General features: G+C 42.1%; 1 protein-coding gene across 1 annotated transcript in view; it reads left to right on the forward strand.

Annotated features, from left to right (window-relative positions):
• The window catches only part of LOC309503495 (integrin alpha-6-like), a 50,976-nt gene that overhangs the window by 14,155 nt on the left and 16,040 nt on the right, over positions 1-20,781 (forward strand). Inside the window, exons 2-11 of the mRNA XM_082176335.1 lie at positions 3,678-3,805; positions 4,022-4,101; positions 4,242-4,503; positions 5,888-6,019; positions 6,260-6,473; positions 18,976-19,169; positions 19,250-19,344; positions 19,673-19,800; positions 19,882-19,971; positions 20,074-20,135. Of these exons, the coding sequence (XP_082032461.1) occupies positions 3,678-3,805; positions 4,022-4,101; positions 4,242-4,503; positions 5,888-6,019; positions 6,260-6,473; positions 18,976-19,169; positions 19,250-19,344; positions 19,673-19,800; positions 19,882-19,971; positions 20,074-20,135 (1,385 nt within the window). The remainder of the gene's footprint in view (positions 1-3,677; positions 3,806-4,021; positions 4,102-4,241; positions 4,504-5,887; positions 6,020-6,259; positions 6,474-18,975; positions 19,170-19,249; positions 19,345-19,672; positions 19,801-19,881; positions 19,972-20,073; positions 20,136-20,781) is intronic.

The raw sequence follows: 20,781 nt of genomic DNA on the forward strand, positions 1-20,781 counted from the left end.
AAAAGAGTTTGTTTCAGATATAGCAAACTTCTAAGTAAAATTTTCAGTTATTTTATATGGAACCCGCACATGACATGTGGACAAAAATATAGCTATATCATGGCCACAAATTAATAGTTCGTTCTCTCGTTTTAGTAAATCTTTGTTATGTTGAACTAATTCGCTCGTTTGAACAAATTATAATTACTGCAAATTTCAAGTCAAGTCACCTTCATCTATATAGCGCTTTTAACAATACAGATTGTTCAAAGCAGCTTTACAGTGATAATAGGAAATCAAAGTGACAGATTGTTTTGGCTTTACAGCAGCTCTAGAATAAAGTTATTGTCCAGCTAAAGTTAGTTTTGATTGATTCACTTCCGTCGCAACGATCATTAGTTATTAACTTAGGGGCCGCTTACACGACACCGCTCTAACAGAAAACCCTTAAGTTCTCTCTGTGCAAACTTCAGAAACGCAAACCTGTGAAAACGCTGATGGCGTGCACATGCGTATTACGTGTTTAGTCTATAGGTTTGCACTTTTGAATATATATGTGCGCTGGCGTGTAGTCTTTCTTTACAAACCAACCCTCAACAAATTACTTGTCTGGCCTTAAAATGTATAATACAGAATTATTATCGCTTCCGCGTATCCATGTGAACTAGAATTATCCCGACATCGTTTTATCTGTACAGAGGTAAAGGGAAGGAGAAGGAGGCCTTCACAGGGGAGAGAATAGTTGACACTTCAGGACTACGTTGCCTTCGTGTCCAGGCGCAGGTCCTTCATCAGATCTGGATACAGCCTGGATCCGACAGACTGCGGTAAACCTCGGGATAAACAGAGAGACTAATATTAGCGTAGACGCCATTCTTCTTATGATGTAACGAGTACATCAGGATTCATGGGGAGTGTTCCCGGTTTCGGCTGACCTAATCTATGCAGCCTAACATTGAATTATAGAAGTTTATAATGTGTTATGTGTATGCTAGGTCAAAGAGATGTGTTTTTAGTCTAGATTTTAACTGACAGAGTGTGTCTGCTTCCCGGACAATGTTAGGAAGACTGTTTCAGGCGCCATCTTTATTTTTTTAGCTCATATGTCACAGAATGGGAAGCACAGGATTGTGGGATATCAAAGGCAGCGAAGGATACATCTATTCTGCCTTCAAAAATCATTCCGATGAAGGAATCTCGGGAGACAGGAAGTGACACGATGATTGGATTTGGATGTGCCTTGTTGCCTTCCCAGCTCTGTATCCTGCCAGTAGAAGAAACGTTTTACAGCTTTCAGATGCAGCCATTTTTCCCGTCACTAAAGTCAGACACATGCTCAGAACTCTGCCTGGAAAAAAAATGGATGCCAACATTTTTTTTTTTTTTTTTTTTTTTGTCTTACAATAAGTTCCCTGTGTTGACTGTAAGTCTGACAGAACCCAGTTATTAATTTTTTCATTTACTGAAGTGCCCAGAACTGTTGATGCATAAGGGCTGTCAAACAAGAAGAATGTTCTGGAAGCGTTTCATCAGAATAACAGTTGCTGAGCCAGCTGTTCTCAACCGCTGTGTGTGTGTGTGTGTGTGTGTGTGTGTGTGTGTGTGTGTGTGTGTGTGTGTGTGTGTGTGTGTGTGTGTGTGTGTGTGTGTGTGTGTGTGTGTGTGTGTGTGTGTGAAGAACTTGAGCAAACTGCCACTGTGTGCCTCACTGCCATGCCGTTTTAATGTCTGTCTGGTATATTTTTTATTAAAGACTACTCTTTGAAAAACTTACAGTAATCTGCTATGGATGTGATAGTAGGCAGGGAAATAATTTTCCTTCTCTCAGGAAAGGTGTGTCTGGAATGAATTGTGAAAAAAAGGGATTGGTTACGCAGCAGATGGATCATATTTATTATAATGTTTATGTATGTGCTGTAATACAATGAAGACATTGAGTGAGACAGTTACTGATTTCCTGTATATTCAGTGATTTCTCTTCAGATTTCACAAGCACTTTTTCACAATTTCATTAAGAGTGCAGCATGACTCATGAGAAACCATATTGAGGTCATTGCTTCATTTACCAGCGTCACATACTCAGTTCTTTTCAACCTTGATTTATAAAAAGACACATGATTAGGGTTTCCCCCAAAATCTACACTAATGAATGTGTGTTTAGTTGTGGTGTGATGACAGCAGTGTGTGTGTAAATAATAGATTTTCTGCAGCTGGCTGATGGCCGTGGAAACAGGAAGACACCCGCTGATGAAATAATCTGTCAGATCCTCTTCATCAGAAAGCACCAGTCTCATTTATGAAAGACTGATAATCATGTCATAATTACAAGGTCTTTCCTGTATTTTGTCTTTCTACCAATCTAAGGCTCTGTTCCAAAATCATCTATAGAAGCAAATAGCGCTTCTCAACTAGTAAATATACAACTTTAAATAGTGCTGCTACTCAACTTAGGGAGTTGTCACACTACATTGTCTTTCATTCATACACATCCAAATTCAGGAGGAAACACAAGCTCATGCGAATTTTGCAGCATTCGTTCCAAAGTTCAAGTTTGGTGAACTCTTCCCTGCAAATTCATATCATGTGACCGGTGTGATTTCTCAGTTGAATTAAAAGAATGCAAACTTTAAATCTGCCGGACTTTAAATCCGTCTTTTTTACAGTATTTACAACATTCCCACACTGGCGCGCTAACTTTTTTCGGAGGCGGGTAGAGTGTTTCTCTTTCATCTGTCATCTCTCAACATGGTTTTGTGCGGTGGTAGTAGCTACACACAGGCTTACGTCTGAAATGTACTCTCTTGAGTATGTACTTACATCACGATCTCTAAAAAGTACGTTCTATATAGTCTGAATGTTATCCAGACGCACATTTGTCATTTTGCCGAAATTCTTGTCCGAAATTTTTGCACGTTAAAAAACAAATACGACCTGATGTTGTGTCAATCATCTTTATACACGGCCTCCGAAACTTTTGTCCATCAAAAAAATAATTAGATCGGGTTTGATTCTCTGCATTTTTGTTGAGAGGTGTTTTGACAATTCAGAGCCACCGAATGACGAATACGAAAAAACGCATACAAACATTTCGGACTCAGTGTGCAAAGACCTTAAGCTGCGTCGCCTCACCTCCAATCATAAATCCTCTCCTGTGGCCTCATGGGATAGTAACGTGACCATCGTATGCACACTTCAGAATCTCACTCGAAATAGTAAGTCATCCGGGTACTTTTTTCCTTCTCTTTTGTGAGTATTGTGAAATCTGACATTCTTATTTTGTCACATACTGTTTTTCACCTACTATAAAGTAGGGAAGTGCGATTTCGGATGCAGCCACTGCGTCGTCGACTTTTTTGTTATTTTATGATGAGTGACAACCAGCGACATGTGCAATACCGCCACCTACTGTGTTGGAGGATCAAGTAGATAGTTACTTGTCGCTGGTTTATTTATGATATTAGAATATGTGATGTATCAGTAATTAAGTTTTAAATATCACAGTTTTTGTCAGTACCAGTATATTGCAACACCCTTAATTCCAGTAGACATATACTGTATTAGCATGATGCAATATTCTAGCAAGTGCAAAAAATGCATATCATAAATAGTCTGTTTTAATTATATTTTTATCTTTATAGTCAATATTTTTCAATAAATATATATATATTCATATATTCTTGCTTTCTTTCTTTGCACAGATTGTTGATTGGTGCTCCCACAGCCAGGGCTTTATCCAATCAGGGAGCAAACATCACAGGTGGGTTGTACAGCTGTGACATCACCACCCATCCTGATGACTGTACTCGAGTGGACTTTGACAATGATGGTGAGCAGAAAAATCATCTTATAGCTTCAAAAAATCTGTGTACCCGAGATTTAACAATATCACATGAGAATCCAGGCGCAGTAGATGACTGCTATCGTGAATATAATGTGTTGTTTTATTGGTTTAAATGCTCATCTAGTCAGCAGTGCCAGGATTTTCTGATAGATCTTGAAATTCTAATCGTGATTTGGTTTCTGTTCACGGTGACTCTCACAGTTGATGTTCTTGTGGAGAATAAGGAGAACCAGTGGATGGGTGTAACGGTTCAGAGCCAAGGACCTGGAGGCAAGATTGTGGTACGTCAAGAACAGAGTTGAATGCTAATGGACCATTAATTGACTTCCAGTTACATTGTCATCATTTTGACATTTTAGATTTATTATTTGTGTCACACAATGTCACAATGACATGTACTTTATCTTTCTTTCTGTGTCAGACATGTGCCCATCGCTACCAGCGTCTGTTGTTCCCGAACACACCCCAGGAGGCGCGTGACATCACTGGACGCTGCTACATGCTCAGTCAAGACCTGAGCATCGACAGCCAATCAGACGAGGATGGGGGGAACTGGAAGTTCTGTGATGGCCGCACTCGGGGTCATGAACGATTCGGGGCCTGTCAGCAAGGCTTGGCTGCCACCTTCACTAAAGACTACCATTATGTCATCTTTGGAGCGCCAGGGGCGTACAACTGGAAAGGTAGGAATGACATTTGATGTGTTTTTTCAAAATGTTTCAAAATTGTGTTTTTGTGTGCTTTAGGAGCGATGTTGAAACACACACACACACACACACACACACTTTTGATAGGATTCTGTGGTAACTTTGAGGTATAGAAGACCAGAAGTAGCCTCATGTATTCAGACTTTGTAGGCATAAAGTCTGGTCAACTGTGAAACTGAAAAATAACGTGCATTCTGTCCATCAAAACGTTAAAAGGTACAGGTTATCTAACAGAAATACTCACAGAACAAAGCAGAGTACACATCAGGCGTTATTGAACAGACTGTGTGTGGTCTGGGTGTGTCGAATGAGGCTGAGAGCAGGTCAGAAGTGACTCACTAGTCATTGTTTGCATGGTCTTACTTCATGACCATGATCATATTGCTACCATTTATTTATTATGATGGAGTGATCAATAAAAATAGTCAGTGTCTTTACTTACATTTTATATGCATTTATATGCATTATGTTCTAAATGCATAGGGACCCCCACTGGTGAGGAGGAGCACTGCAACATTTCTCATTCACTACTTTCTTAATTCACAGTTTTATTCCAGTGTAACGTACTTTTTAAAAAATAGTTCTTATTACAGAAATAATACACTTTTAAAGAATATACTTTAGTGCAAGCTGAATGTAATGCTTTTGGACACTTAATAGCATGTTAATTGCTATTAAATGAAAATGTGTTGTAGTTTCAATTTATATTAAATGCAATTAGATGAACTTTTGAGTGCTTTTGATACGCACAGTATATATTATAAGGTTAACTGAAATATACTTTCATGTCATTTCTATAGAAATGTATATGCTATGTATTTAAAAATATATGTAATTGCACATTTGTAATGATGAAGTTAAAACTTAGTACATTCAAAATATGTATTAATAAAATAGCAAATAACACTGTACAGTTACAATCAAGTATTTAACATGTTCTGTAGTGTTAGTCAACTCATTGAAATAAGTGTACTTCTTTAAAGCATGACAAAATTACTTTTCAAAAATGACTTTGAAATAAAACTTTGAATTTGACATTATTACAAAGTGCACTGTTTAAAAGTGTGATAAGAAAAAAAAGTGTGATAAGAAACAGTCATGACACTATTCTCTTTTTCAATACACTTAAGTGGCCTTTAATTTCATACATATTATATTATCCACATTACAGTTTTTAAAAATATATATTTTCAAGATTTGTATTACAAGTGCACATTCAATACAATTAACCACTTTTTTTTTTTTTTTTTTGGGAATTTGCACAATTAAATACATGTTTCTTATTACCAGAACTCATTTGTTTTCCTGTGTCACAATAATCTTGTTGTTTAGCACTCACCCCATCACATCTGTTCTCTAGGTATAGTGCGCGTCGAGCAGAAGAACAACACTCTGCTGGAAATGGGCTTGTTTGATGATGGTCCTTATGAGGTCGGGGATGAAAACCGCCTTGATCCAAGTCTAGTGCCAGTACCAGCCAACAGTTACTTAGGTGAGTGTGTGTGTGTGTGTGTGTGTGTGTGTGTGTGTGTGTGTGTGTGTGTGTGTGTGTGTGTGTGTGTGTGTGTGTGTGTGTGTGTGTGTGTGTGTGTGTGTGTGTGTGTGTGTGTGTGTGTGTGTGTGTGTGTGTGTGTGTGTGTGTGTGTGTGTGTGTGTGTGTGTGTGTGTGTGTGTGTGTGTGTGTGTGTGTGTGTGTGTGCTTTTTGTGACACTGAATCTTGCATATGCACAGGATTCTCTCTGGATTCCGGCCACAGTATCACAGAAAAAGGGAAACTCATCATCGTGTCCGGAGCGCCGAGAGCCAATCACAGCGGTGCAGTGGTGTTTCTGCGCAAGCAAGAAGAAGCCTCCACCATGCTCATGTCTGAACACATTCTGGAAGGACCAGGACTCGCGTCCTCGTTTGGATATGATGTTGCTGTGGTGGACCTAAATGGAGATGGGTGAGGGACACAAGATCTGTAGAAAATAAATGTTGTTTATTATGAAAAGGAGTGGGTAGATTGTGAGTGCCCTTGTGAATAAGAAGTCTGCTTAATCTCAATAATTGGGTTGCACTTTATTTTACAGTATGTGTACTTACAGTGTTCTTACCTAAGAAAGAATTGAGTAATATAAGGTAATTGCATGGGTTAAGTTAAGGTTTAGGTGTAGGTTCCAGGTTAGTACCTAGTTATTACCCGGTTAGTGTCATTACTACAATGAGTACATATGTTCATGCGAAACGGGACTGTAAAATAAAATCCTACCAATAATTGTATTGAATGTGCACTTGTAGTGCTCTTCAAATCTTAAAAGTATAGTTTTAAAAATATATATATAGTTGCAGATAATATAATATTAATCAAATAAAAGGCCACTTAAGTGTACTTAAAGAGAGTACACTTTCATGACTGTGTCTCCTAACACACGGTCTGCCTCGCTGTCTGCTGTGGTGCTGTAAGCTCCGTATTAGCCTCGTATTAGCCTCGTATTTCCTTGTTTTGAACCATCATTTACTACAATTTCTAGTTGTTTATATTACTACTAAATACAGCTTACCCAACATCGCTGGCTTCCGTTACTACTAACACAACACGCTGGTAATTCGCTAGCCTGTTAGCGCCACCCGTGCGCTCAGCTATTTTTATTTATTTATTTTCTCTCGCGCGCTCGCGCCTTTGAGTTCATAAAAGCTCAGGTGAGTAAGAATCACTCAACAAACACGGTGAGTAATGTCTTGTCCTGTTATTATCATGCGTCGCGTCTGAATGCGTTGTTGTTTTTGGAGCTCTATCGATTTGATTTATAATTTTTTGATTTTTCTCTTTAAACTCGCTTACAACGAAGATTTTCTACTTTTCCTCACTGAGAAGCACTACTGCTCAAACCTCATAGTTACAACGCGGACTGTTGAGCAGACGCGTCCCAAGCCTATTAGTGATCCAACGCTGCATACTCTTAAAGGTTACGTCCGTGGATCACGGCTGAACGCGTCTTCTCCACACTCACTTACAAACAAACATTTTTTATTTATTTTTTCGCCTATCGTGCGTCTACTCTACACCCCTACCACTAAAAAAACCTAAAAAAAACCCTCATAGTTACAACGCGGACTGTTGAGCAGACGCGTCTCAAGCCTATTAATGATCCAACGCTGCATACTCTTAAAGGTTACGTCCGTGGATCACGGCTGAACGCGTCTTCTCCACACTCACTTACAAACAAACAAACTTATAATATAAATTAGTATTAATATTGATAGCATCACAGGTAGCTTCGTTGCTAACTCACTGTCCATCTGTTAAAATGGCGAATATATCAGATGTAAGCAGTCTACCGTTTGGTGCAGGTGAGGACACATTTGAGCTTCACGCACTGCAGTCTGAGCTGGAAGCTGTTGAGAAACAGATCCACAACCTTTTATTGAGACAGGCCGAGCTGAGAGACCGGTGTTTGGCTCTTGAAACATCACGTGCCGATGCACACAAATCAGTGTTTAACGTTACTAACCCGCTGACTCCGACTGCGTCTACTCCGTGCGTTCCTCAGCATCGGTCGCAATCAGCCATGGTCTCGTTCACTCCGGCTCCAACACGCCACCACGAAGCCTGGGTGGTTCCGCAGCGGAAGACGCGAGTCAGGTTTAGACCAAGACTTTCTCCGACCCTCCCGGTTTTCGAGTTATCCACACAAAACCGCTTCTCCCCTCTACGCGAAACAGAACACGATGCTGTGATCATCGGCGATTCCATCGTTCGGCACGTACACGCTACGTTAGGTAAAAGTAAGGTGCAAAGTCACTGCTTTCCTAGTGCTCGTGTTTCTGAAATCGCTGCTCACGTCCCCGAGATCCTGAACGGTGACGAGCGCGTCGGAACTGTGGTCCTGCACGCGGGAGTGAACGACATCAGGCTGCGCCAGACGGAGATTCTGAAGAAAGACTTCAGGAATCTATTCGATATGGTACGCAGCACATCGCCTGAAACAACGATCATTGTGTCAGGACCGCTTCCCACGTACCGACTAGGGCATGAAAAGTTCAGCAGATTATTTGCGCTAAATGAATGGTTAATGTCATGGTGCAATGAGCAGAAACTGCTCTTTGTAAATAATTGGAATCTGTTTTGGGAGCGTCCTAGGCTTTTCCGTGCTGATGGCTTACACCCAAGCAGATTCGGAGCGGCTCTTCTGTCAGATAACATCTCCAAAATGTTAAATACCCTTTGACTAGTAACCAAAAGTCCAAATCATAGTCTCTGCTGCACCAATTCAACTGATATAAATACTAGTGTAGAACATTGCATAGAAACCGTGTCTATTCCTCGTTTAGTGAGATCAAATAATAAATCTAATGCAGGATCTAGGAAAAATCTAATTGTTATTAAAACAGAAAATGTTGCTATTAGTAAACAAAAACTATTTCTAAAGCTAGGTCTTCTAAACATTAGATCACTCACACCTAAGGCAGTTATTGTAAATGAAATAGTCACAGATAATAGCTTCGATGTACTTTGCCTTACTGAAACCTGGCTTAAACCAAATGATTATTTCGGTATTAATGAGTCTACTCCTCCTGGATACTGTTATAAGCATGAGCCCCGTCTGATTGGTCGTGGCGGAGGTGTTGCAACCATTTATAGAGATATTCTAAATGTTACTCAGAAAACGGGTTATAAGTTTATTTCATTTGAAGTACTTGTACTAAATGTTACGCTCTTAGATGTTAGAAAAACATCACTATTATCTCTAGCCTTGGCTACCGTATATAGACCGCCAGGGCCTTACGCTGATTTCCTAAAAGAGTTTGCAGATTTTCTCTCAGACCTATTAGTCAATGTCGATAAAGCATTAATTGTTGGAGATTTTAACATACACGTAGATAATCCAAATGATGCGTTAGGAGCTGCGTTTACAGATTTATTAAATTCATTTGGGGTCAAGCAAAACGTCACCGGACCAACACATCGTCTTAATCATACACTCGATTTAATTATATCACATGGAACCGATCCAACCGATATAGATATCATTCCACAAAGTGATGAAGTCACTGATCACTACATGGTAACTTGCATATTACGTACTGCTGTAATATGTCATGCAGCGCCGCGTTATCGACCAGGCAGAACAATCCTCCCATCCACCATAGATAATTTCTCAAATTGCTTATCTAATTTGTCTCAGCTGCTGCCTGAACCCAAACAAACAGATGAACTAGAAGAACTAACTAGCACTATGAGCACCATTCTCTCTAGAACATTGGATGTGGTTGCACCTATTAAATTAAAAAAGGTCAGAGAGAAAAATAAAGCACCATGGTATAACAATACTACGCATGTTTTAAAGAGAGAAACCCGTATTTTAGAGCGTAAATGGAAACAAACTAATTTAGAGGTCTTTAGAATTGCGTGGAAAGACAGTATGTCACGTTATAAAAAGGCCCTAAAAGCGGCCAGGGCTGAGCACCTCCGCAAACTAATAGAAAACAACCAAAATAATCCAAGGTTTTTATTTAACACCGTGGCTAAACTAACAAATAAACAGACGTCACCCGAACAAAATATCCCGTTACAGTTCAGTAGTAATGATTTCATGAACTTCTTCACTGAGAAAATAGAAAGCATCAGAACCACAATTGTAAACGTTCAATCTTCAATCGCGCCTTATAATTCAGCTTCAATTATCACCCCGCAAGAACAATTACAGTGCTTTACAACTATAGAACAAAAAGAGTTAAATAAACTTATCACTTCATCTAAAACAACAACATGTTTATTAGATCCTATACCAACTAAACTACTGAAAGAAGTGTTACCTGTAGTGGAAGAGCCTCTCCTCAATATTATTAACTCGTCTTTATCTCTAGGTCATGTTCCAAGAACATTTAAACTGGCAGTTATAAAACCTCTCATTAAGAAACCACAATTAGATCATTATAATCTAGCAAATTATAGACCCATTTCAAATCTTCCATTTATGTCTTAAATATTAGAAAAAGTGGTGTCCGCTCAACTGGGCTCTTTCTTGCAACAAAATGATATCTATGAAAAGTTTCAGTCTGGATTCAGACCGCATCATAGCACTGAAACTGCGCTCGTTAAAATCACAAATGATTTACTTTTAGCTTCTGACCAAGGCTGTATCTCAATACTAGTTTTACTTGATCTTAGTGCTGCGTTCGATACTATAGATCATACATTACTCTTAGATCGACTACAAAATTATACTGGTGTTCAAGGACAAGCACTAAGCTGGTTCAAATCATACCTATCTGACCGCTACCATTTTGTCTATTTAAATGGAGAAAAATCGATCATAACTCCAGTAAACTATGGAGTGCCGCAGGAATCTGTATTAGGCCCTCTGTTATTTTCAATATATATGATGCCACTTGGAAATATTATAAGGAAACATGGAATTAGTTTCCATTGTTATGCTGATGACACTCAAATATATATTTCATCAAGGCCGGATGAAAACGCTAAATTTTCCAAATTGACAGAGTGTGTTAAAGATATAAAAGATTGGATGACGCGTAATTTTCTTTTATTAAATCCAGACAAGACAGAGGTAATACTTATCGGTTAAAAAAACCACCCACAAAACCTCGCACAATACAACTTTAACATCATAGGATGTCCTGTTACTTTATCCTCTACAGTAAAAGACCTGGGTGTTATACTCGATTGCAACCTGTCTTTTGAAAATCATATTTCATATGTTACAAAAACAGCCTTTTTCCACCTTAGAAACATTGCTAAGCTACGTAATATGCTATCAGTTTCTGATGCAGAAAAGTTAGTTCATGCATTCATGACCTCGAGACTGGATTACTGTAATGCCTTATTAGCTGGTTGTCCTGCATCCTCAATAAACAAGCTACAGTTAGTCCAAAATGCCGCCGCTAGAGTTCTTACGAGATCAAGAAAATATGATCATATAACACCGATTTTATCATCACTGCATTGGTTACCTATAAAGTTCCGTATTAATTACAAGGTATTGCTACTGACTTATAAAGCCCTAAACGGCTTAGCTCCAGTCTATTTAACGGATCTTCTATCGTCCTATAATCCATCGCGCTCTTTAAGATCACTAAATTCAAGGCTTTTGGTCATACCTAGGATATTCAGAACCACCAAAGGAGGGAGAGCATTTTCACATTTGGCTCCAAAACTCTGGAATAGTCTTCCTGATACTGTTCGTTGCTCAGACTCGCTCTCCCAGTTTAAAACTAGATTAAAGTCGCATCTCTTCAGCCAGGCATTCATATAATCCCACAGTTCAAACTACAATCCGGCCTCTAGCTCATAAATGCCAGAGGAGAACTGGCCCCCGACTGAGCCTGGGTTCTCCCAAGGTTTTTTTTCTCCATTAGGTCACCTGATGGAGTTTTAGGACACCATTAGGTCACTTGATGGAGTTTTTCGGTTCCTTGCCACTGTTGCCTTTGGCTTGCTCAGTTGGGGATATTTTGGGGATACTTAATTTAATTTTATCAATCAATAAATTCCTCTTGAAACAAACTTTGTTGTATTATTTAAATTTAATACTGTGAAGCTGCTTTGATACAATCTGTATTGTGAAAAGCGCTATACAAATAAACTTGACTTGACTTGACTTGACTTATTAAGTGCCATGTCAAATTAAAAGTTTTACATTAAAGCACATTCTAAATCATTTATTTTATCAATCTTTTGTCATGTTTTAAAGAAGAACTACACTGATTTTGATGTGTTGACTAACATACTAAAGCACATGTGTGTGTGAAGTTAACTAGTGTGTGTTTTATATAAAATTTAAAGTTCATATATTTTAAATGTGCTAAATTGTAAATTCATGATTATAAATGTTTCATCTAAAATATAATTAAATACTTGACCTACAGGTTTCAAAAGAAATTAGTATGTATTTTAAACTATATCTTAGTTTACCATAAATGCTTCTCAGTACATTTGGCAGTACACTTTAATCTTTTTTCAAAGACTTTATTAAATTGAAATTATTAAAAGATGTACTTAAATCCTACTTAAGTGGCTCAAAAGAACTCTGAAGTTCAGCTAATTGAATTTAATATACATTTAAACTATAATACATTTTCATTTAATTGTACATAACATGTACTTAAGTGTCTAAAAACATTGCACTCAGTTTGCACTTTAGTATATTCTTTACAAAAAAAGTAATTGTTTGGATTTAAATAGGCAAGTGCTTAACAGTCTATGATTGGATCATTATTACAGTGAATATTAAGTTTCTAGCATGTTATATGTTTGGCAACAGTTCTTCTAGCCCTAATTGATGGAGTGTATAGCTTTTCATTTCTTAAACAGCCATGTAGGAAGACACATCATGGCCATATTCCAGGATGACCATGTCAGGATTCATCAGACATGACTCATTTCCTCTGAGTCCAGACCTTAAATTCATTAAAAGTTTTTGGGATGTGCTGGAGGAGACTTTACAGAGTGCTGGACTCTTGCATTGTCAATACAAGATCTTGACCAAAGACTGATGCACCTCTTGATGGAAATAACATCACAACATTTATTTCCATCAAGACAAGAATAAATTTTTTATCTTGTATAGACAAAGACTTTCAATGATTTTAAGGTCTGGATTCAGAGGTGCTAATTCATGTGTGAAAATGATTCTTCATGCTCCTCCCAACCATTCTTTCACAATTCGCGAATGTTTCTCATGCGCACACAAAAGTCTGTATATATTTATTTTTATTTTTGAAAAGGTCAATTTTTATTACTTATTTCAAGTAAGTAGTTGAGTGGCCAGAACACATTAAAAGTTCCCTTTCAAGGGAACTCCCGTTGCGTCGAGAAAATGACGCTGTGGGAACGCTTTGCGTGATGACGTCTTGAAGCACATGTAAAATCAGTCCAATGGTGTGGCGGAACGTCAGAGGCGGGTGACGTCACGTACCAGGAAACTATAAAAGCCGGCCCAAAACAGAAAACGAAAGCTTTCTGAGTCTTCAGTTGCGCTCTGTGTTGAAATCTGTCCTTGTTATTTGGTGTTGTCTGTCTCTATATATATATATTGATTCAGTTATGGCGAGCAAGCAGCAGTATCGAGTGTGTGTCCATCCCTGCCCGCGTTATTTAACGGGAGGTGACACACACACTCTTTGTGTTGTTTGTTTGGGAGAGGAGCATGCCCAGTCAGCACTCGAGGGTGGTGACTGTGAGCATTGCTGTGCGCTTCCATTGCGTACGCTCCGATCCCGTTTGGCTCGGTTCAATCCCGACCACGTTCCCCAGGGCTCGGGTCCCGCCGCGGCTGAGGCTCGGCGGCGATCTCAGACCTGGGGTTCGCAAATGGATCTGTCAGTGGATGTTGAGACGGGCTCTGCCTTATCTCAGCATCAATCTGACAGATCCAGTGCCTCTCATCAGGGTGCGGAAGCACGCGCTGCGGTTTCTTCCCCCCTGATAGAGGCACCAATACTGCAATTGTCCAGCTCTGAGGAGTTGGATGTTGTGAGTGTTGAAGCTGAGTCTGAGGATTCGCCACCTCAGTCTCATGCATTTGAGGAACTGCTCGATGTTATTACTAGAGCAGTTGACAGACTTTCTATTGAGTGGCCAGAGGATAGGCAGGACGTTCGCTCGAAAAGTAAGCTCGACGAACGCTTCCTGCCATCTCGTGCTCAGCCTCAGCGAAGAAGCCTGCCGTTTTTCCCCGATCTCCACACCGAGGTGTCGAGATCGTGGGGAAAACCGGTTTCATACAGAGTATATGCACCACAAACATCTCATTATTCATCTATTCAGAAATATAAAGATTATGGTTATGGGGAGATGCCGAAGGTGGAGGAGACGCTTGCGAGCTATCTCTCTCCAGCAACGGCATCTTCCCTGAAAGCTCCTTCACTTCCCTCTAAACCAGTAAAATATACTTCATCCCTGGTTCATAAATCTTATGCAGCCGCTGGTCAAGCAGCAGCGTGTCTGCATACGATGTCCATTATGCAAGCATATCAAGCAGAATTATTGGGGGATTTAGAGGAGGGCGGGGGAATTGGTCCCGATACAGTGGCTGAACTACGCAGAGCCACAGATTTGTCTCTCAGGGCCACCAAGGAGACCGCTAAATCAATCGGGCGGTCTATGGCAGCCCTGGTGGCCACTGAGAGGCATCTGTGGCTCAACCTGAGTGATATAAAAGAGAAAGAAAAACATGTTCTTTTAGATGCTCCGGTTTCCACTGTGGGTTTATTTGGCGATGCAGTAAACAGTGCAGTAGCTAAATCTCAGGAAGCTGCTAAACAGGCAGCTGCATTGCAGAAACTCCTCCCCCGCCGTTCTTTCTATGAGGCTGCTGAGCGGGAGCAGCCTCACTCCTCTAAAAAGAGCGCTGAGCACCGTGCCACTCAAAAACAGAGCGTTTCCTCCCGTGCTCCCCCACAAAAACCTCGGGGACACGGAGGGCGCGCTCAAACCCAGCAGTCTTCGAGGGGTAGAACGGATCTGCGGACCGTTATTACCGCCAAGAAGGCTGCTGGGAAAAAGTCCTGACGTCCGAGGACCCAGGACAAATGAGGGTAGTCCCCCCCGAAGTAGAGCGGTTAACACCTCATTTTACGGTGCCCGTCTCTCTTCGGTGCCCTAAGGGGACCGTTCTGCCAACCCTGCCACCTCTGGTGTTACAGGGCGCAGCGGTCTCCGGCGAGCACATATCTCAAGGTCCACCCGGAAACGTAGTGGCCTCGGGATGCCCGCCCCCTCCGAGGAGGGTGCTAGAGCAGTCTGTTCGGTCGTTCCCTGCCGGTTCGCCGTTACAGGGCGTCGAACCGACTACTCAACAGCAACAAAATCCAGAAACCAGTCTCGAGAGGCTGGTACCTCTAGTAGAATCTTTGACAGCGTGGAAGCTACTGTCAAATGTTTCTCGTTGGGTCCTGCAGACCGTGGAAAAAGGGTATCAGATACAATTCAAGAAACGCCCACCTCGGTTTATGGGGGTCCTGCCCACAGTGGTGGGCCCCGAGCAGGTTCTGGTTATGGAACAGGAAGTGAACACTCTGTTAGAGAAAGGGGCCATAGAATATGTACCTCTCTCCAGCAGGGAAACCGGGTTTTACAGCCGGTACTTCATAGTTCCAAAAAAGGACGGGGGATTGCGTCCCATTTTAGATCTTCGAGTTCTGAACGAGTCAGTCATGCAGCTCAAGTTCAAAATGTTAACATTGAGGCAGATCGTGCCACAGATCAGGTCCGAGGACTGGTTTGTCACGATAGACCTCAAGGACGCATATTTCCACATATCCATCCGTCCGTGTCATTGGAAGTTCCTGAGGTTTGCTTTCGGGGGCAAAGCATACCAATATCGAGTTCTTCCATTCGGCCTAGCTTTATCACCCCGCACTTTCACCAAATGCATGGATGCAGCTCTGGCGCCACTGCGCCTCCAGGGTATTCGCATTATGAACTACATCGACGATTGGTTGATTTTAGCTCATTCGCATCAGATGGCGGTTCAACATCGAGATGTTGTTCTCGCCCACATGAAAGAGTTGGGGTTACGGCTGAACGCCAAGAAGAGTGTGCTTTCTCCATTACAGAGGACCACTTTTCTAGGCGTGGTTTGGGATTCTGTGTCGATGCAGGCGCGCCTGTCACCGCCACGGATAGATTCCATCCTTGCAGCTGTGAAAAGTGTAAAGCTAGGCCAGCTACTCACTGTCAAACAGTTCCAGAGACTGTTGGGTCTCATGGCAGCAGCTTCCAACGTGATACCTTTTGGACTGCTACACATGAGGCCCCTGCAGTGGTGGCTCAGGACCAGGGGGTTTTCCCCGAGGGGCAACCCATTTCGCACAATCAAGGTCACGCGGCGATGCCTACGTGCCTTGGTTATGTGGAAGAAGCCTTGGTTCCTGTCCCAGGGCCCAGTGTTGGGAGCTCCTTGTCGTCGCAAATTGCTAACGACGGATGCTTCCCTCACGGGCTGGGGAGCGATCCTGGAGGGTCGCTCGGCTCAAGGTCTGTGGGAAGACCATCATCGTTCCTGGCATATCAATCGCCTAGAGATGTTAGCTGTCTTCCGGGCTCTGAGGAGCTTTATCACAGATCTCAGGGGGCACCATGTGTTAGTACATACGGACAACACATCGGTAGTCGCCTATATCAACCACCAAGGGGGTTTGCGCTCGCGCCCGTTATCCAACTTGGCACGCCATATCCTCTTGTGGTCCCAGGGGAAGTTACTGTCACTCAGGGCAGCTTACATCCCCGGGGTACAGAATATAGGAGCAGACACTCTGTCGAGGCAGGGGCCGAGGCCCGGGGAATGGAGGCTCCACCCCGAGGTGGTGGAGCTGATATGGAGGGAGTTTGGCCAAGCACAAGTGGATCTGTTTGCGTCTCGAGAGACGTCTCACTGTCCACTTTGGTTCTCCCTCACGCATCCAGCTCCTCTCGGACTGGATGCTATGGTACAGACGTGGCCGAGGCTACGTCTGTACGCCTTTCCCCCAGTTGCTCTGCTCCCGGGAGTTCTGGAAAGAGTTCGCAGGGACCGGGTCCATCTACTTCTTATAGCCCCGCGCTGGCCGGGCAGAGTATGGTTTCCCGATCTTGTGTCCCTCCTCGACGGGCATCCTCTGGAGTTACCCGTCAGGAGGGACCTTCTGTCCCAGGCAGAGGGCTCGATATTTCACCCTCGGCCAGAACTGTGGAATCTGTGGGCTTGGCCTCTGAGGGGGCCCAGCTCATAGAGTCAGGTCTCTCAACCGAGGTTGTTGAGACCATTCTACAATCCAGAGCTCCCTCCACGAGGAAACTTTATGCCCTGAAGTGGAGAGTATTCACTTCCTGGTGTAGTGACCGTCGGTTGGATCCAGTCCACTGCCCAATTGGTACAGTGCTGGAGTTCCTGCAGGACCGGTTCACTGCAGGTCTGACCCCGTCCACTTTAAAGGTTTATGTGGCGGCCATAGGTGCTTACCACATTCCTTTGGGTGGAATGTCTGTGGGGAAAGACCCTCTGGTATCTCGTTTCCTTCGTGGCACTTGGAGGCTGAGGCCTGCAGTTCGCTCTAGGGTGCCACCTTGGGATTTGTCCTTTGTGCTACAAGGCTTATCCCAGGCCCCCTTTGAGCCCATTGAGGAGGTTCCTGAGAAGTTTCTTACTCTGAAAGCTCTTTTCCTTCTGGCTATTTCTTCTCTTAAGAGAATAGGGGATCTTCAAGCATTGTCGGTGGCTCCGTCATGCTTAGAGTTTGCTCCGGGTATGGTTAAAGCGTTCCTTCATCCGAGACCGGGTTATGTCCCCAAGGTCCCCACTAATGTGGCTAGACCTATTGTTCTGCAGGCTTTCTGTCCTCCTCCCTTTCAAAATGCTGACCAGGAGGCTAATAATTTGCTTTGCCCTGTGCGGGCGTTAGACGCTTACGTCCACAGAGCTGCCCTGTGGCGTAAAAGTGATCAATTATTTGTGTGCTTTGGGTCCCCTAACAAAGGGGGCCCGGTGTCTAAGCAAAGGATGAGCAAGTGGGTGGTCGAGGCTATCTCACTTGCTTATGAGGCGGCTGGGCAGCCTTCTCCTTTGGCTGTCCGGTCGCACTCGACGAGGAGTATGGCGGCCTCTAAGGCCCTTATTTCAGGAGTTTCTTTACAGGACGTCTGTGATGCGGCAGGCTGGTCCTCACCGCACACTTTCGTCAGGTTTTACTCTCTGGATCTAGACTCTGCTCCAGGGTCTCATGTTTTGTCTTCCTAGTGCTGCTCTACGGATTTCACACAGGACAGACATTTGGAGCTATGGAGGCGTTGGTATAGACGTTCCCACAGCGTCATTTTCTCGACGCAACGGGAGTTCCCTTGAAAGGGAACGCCTCGGTTACGACTGTAACCTCGGTTCCCTGAAGAGGGAACGAGCGTTGCGTCGCCCTGCCATATCTCCTTCATGCCTGTCAGCTCGACTTCAGACTTTTACGAAGCTTTCGTTTTCTGTTTTGGGCCGGCTTTTATAGTTTCCTGGTACGTGACGTCACCCGCCTCTGACGTTCCGCCACACCATTGGACTGATTTTACATGTGCTTCAAGACGTCATCACGCAAAGCGTTCCCACAGCGTCATTTTCTCGACGCAACGCTCGTTCCCTCTTCAGGGAACCGAGGTTACAGTCGTAACCGAGGCGTTTTCTGTTTTCAGTTAAAACGGTGTTGTGTAAGCGGACCCTAAGTTAATAACTAATGATCTTTGCAATGGAAGTGAATCAATCAAAAACTAACTTTATCTGGACAATAACTTTATTCTAGAGCTGCTGTAAAACCAAAACAATCTCTGTTACTTTAATTTCCTATTATCACTGTAAAGCTGCTTTATAAAAACAATCTATATTGTTAAAAGCGCTATATAAATGAAGGTGACTTGACTTGACATTTAGGGGCTCTGTACTTTTTCACAAGGGTGGGCAGCTAAATCATGTGTATTGTCCCTCCAGTTGGCAGGATGTTGTGGTTGGTGCACCCCAGTTCTACCAGAGAGACGAGGAGGTGGGTGGAGCTGTGTACGTTTACATCAATAAAGCTGGAAGGTGGAAGGACGTCACTCCGACTCGCCTGAACGGAACCAAAGACTCCATGTTTGGACTGGCTGTGGAGAACATTGGAGACATCAATCTGGATTCTTTTGAAGGTTGGATGCAGGAGTTGATTTTATAGTTTTGGTTTGTTCAGGTTCAAGGTTGTTTAATATTCTTCCTGCTTGCTTCTCAGATATTGCAGTAGGAGCTCCATATGCAGACTCAGGGTTTGGTAGCGTGTACATCTACCACGGGTCTGCTGACGGCATCAATACCAAACCAGCTCAGGTTAGACACTCTCCAATTTCTGTCTCTCTCCGTTTTCTCTTCTGTCTGCCATTTTAATGGAACACATCAGTGAGAAATTGATTCATTTTCCAGTGTTATTCAGTTTAAAAGGTTTTCCATTTTCAGGATAAAACATTGGTGAAAAAAAATTGATACTTACATATTTTAACATCTGATTGTACTTTAGTTTTGACATTCTTCTGATGTAACTTTGTACTAACTCTGTGACCTTTAAAACAAAATATGGTTTTAGTCTATACACAGTGTGTTCTACAAATTAATAAAGCCTTTATCAACAAACACTAAGACATCCAATGTTATCTTGCAGATACTGGAGGGCAAACAGCACAATATTAAGATGTTTGGCTATTCTCTGGCCGGAAATATGGACCTGGATCAGAACTCTTACCCTGATCTCGCCGTTGGGTCGCTCTCTGACACAGTTTTTATTTACAGGTGCTGATAGGTCACTTCTAATATCAAAGTTGTTACCTGGAGATTTTTGAGATGCTATAACAACATCCGTCTTGTGTTCAGGTCCAAAGCGGTTATTAGTATCAAGCAAGACATCAAGGTGACACCGAAGGAAATTGACTTGATGAAGAAAACGTGTGGCAACAGTATTTGGTGAGATACTGACCAAACAAGAACTTAGAAAGCATCGCTCATAGATGTGCTTGACATTTTGAACTCTGTTCTGTGTGAAGATAATTTTGTGTTTCTTCACAGCTTGACTGTGGAAGCTTGTTTCACATATAGAGCAAACCCTCACACCTACAACCCTAAGATCAGTAAGTCTGTTTATGCTCTTATAATGAGAAACTTTCCTTATCTATTACAGTTTTTTATTGTTTAGTCTAAAGGGCCGTTCACACCAAGGACGATAACTGTAACTATAAAGTTGGAATCAGTCTACAACTATGTTTTTTTTCTAGCTGATGAACCATAAAAACATTGACAGTCGATCAGAAATCAAAGGGACTTTAAAGAGCTCTAGCATTTAAAGCGGTAGAGCGCGCTTATACTGTAATAGATTTTTATCGTCTATTGGTGTGGACACTGATATAGTTATCATTTTCTTTATGTTCGTAGTGTGAGCGTGCCTCAAAGTCCCCCTGTAGTCAATCATTTTATCCCTTAAAACTCATCTACCAAAATGACATATTTAAATGTTTTTTCCTTGAAAAAAATGTGTGGCTCTATGAATATGCAAATGAGCCCCGCCTCCACTCACTCACAGCAGCTCAGAGATCCACTCATTGACGATCACACGTTGATCTGATTGGTTACAAGGTAGTTTGTGACGTCAGAAACACCAGTGGTTTCAAACCGTGTTTTTGTCTTTGGTTCACTGCAGGAGAAAATACTCAGCAATGGTGTTGAATTATGAATTTACACATGGTTTGTCTTAAAGCATATTAAAAATACCACATAGAC

Source organism: Leuciscus leuciscus (assembly GCF_965113295.1).
Source record: "Leuciscus leuciscus genome assembly, chromosome: 7".
Classification (NCBI taxonomy): domain Eukaryota; kingdom Metazoa; phylum Chordata; class Actinopteri; order Cypriniformes; family Leuciscidae; genus Leuciscus; species Leuciscus leuciscus.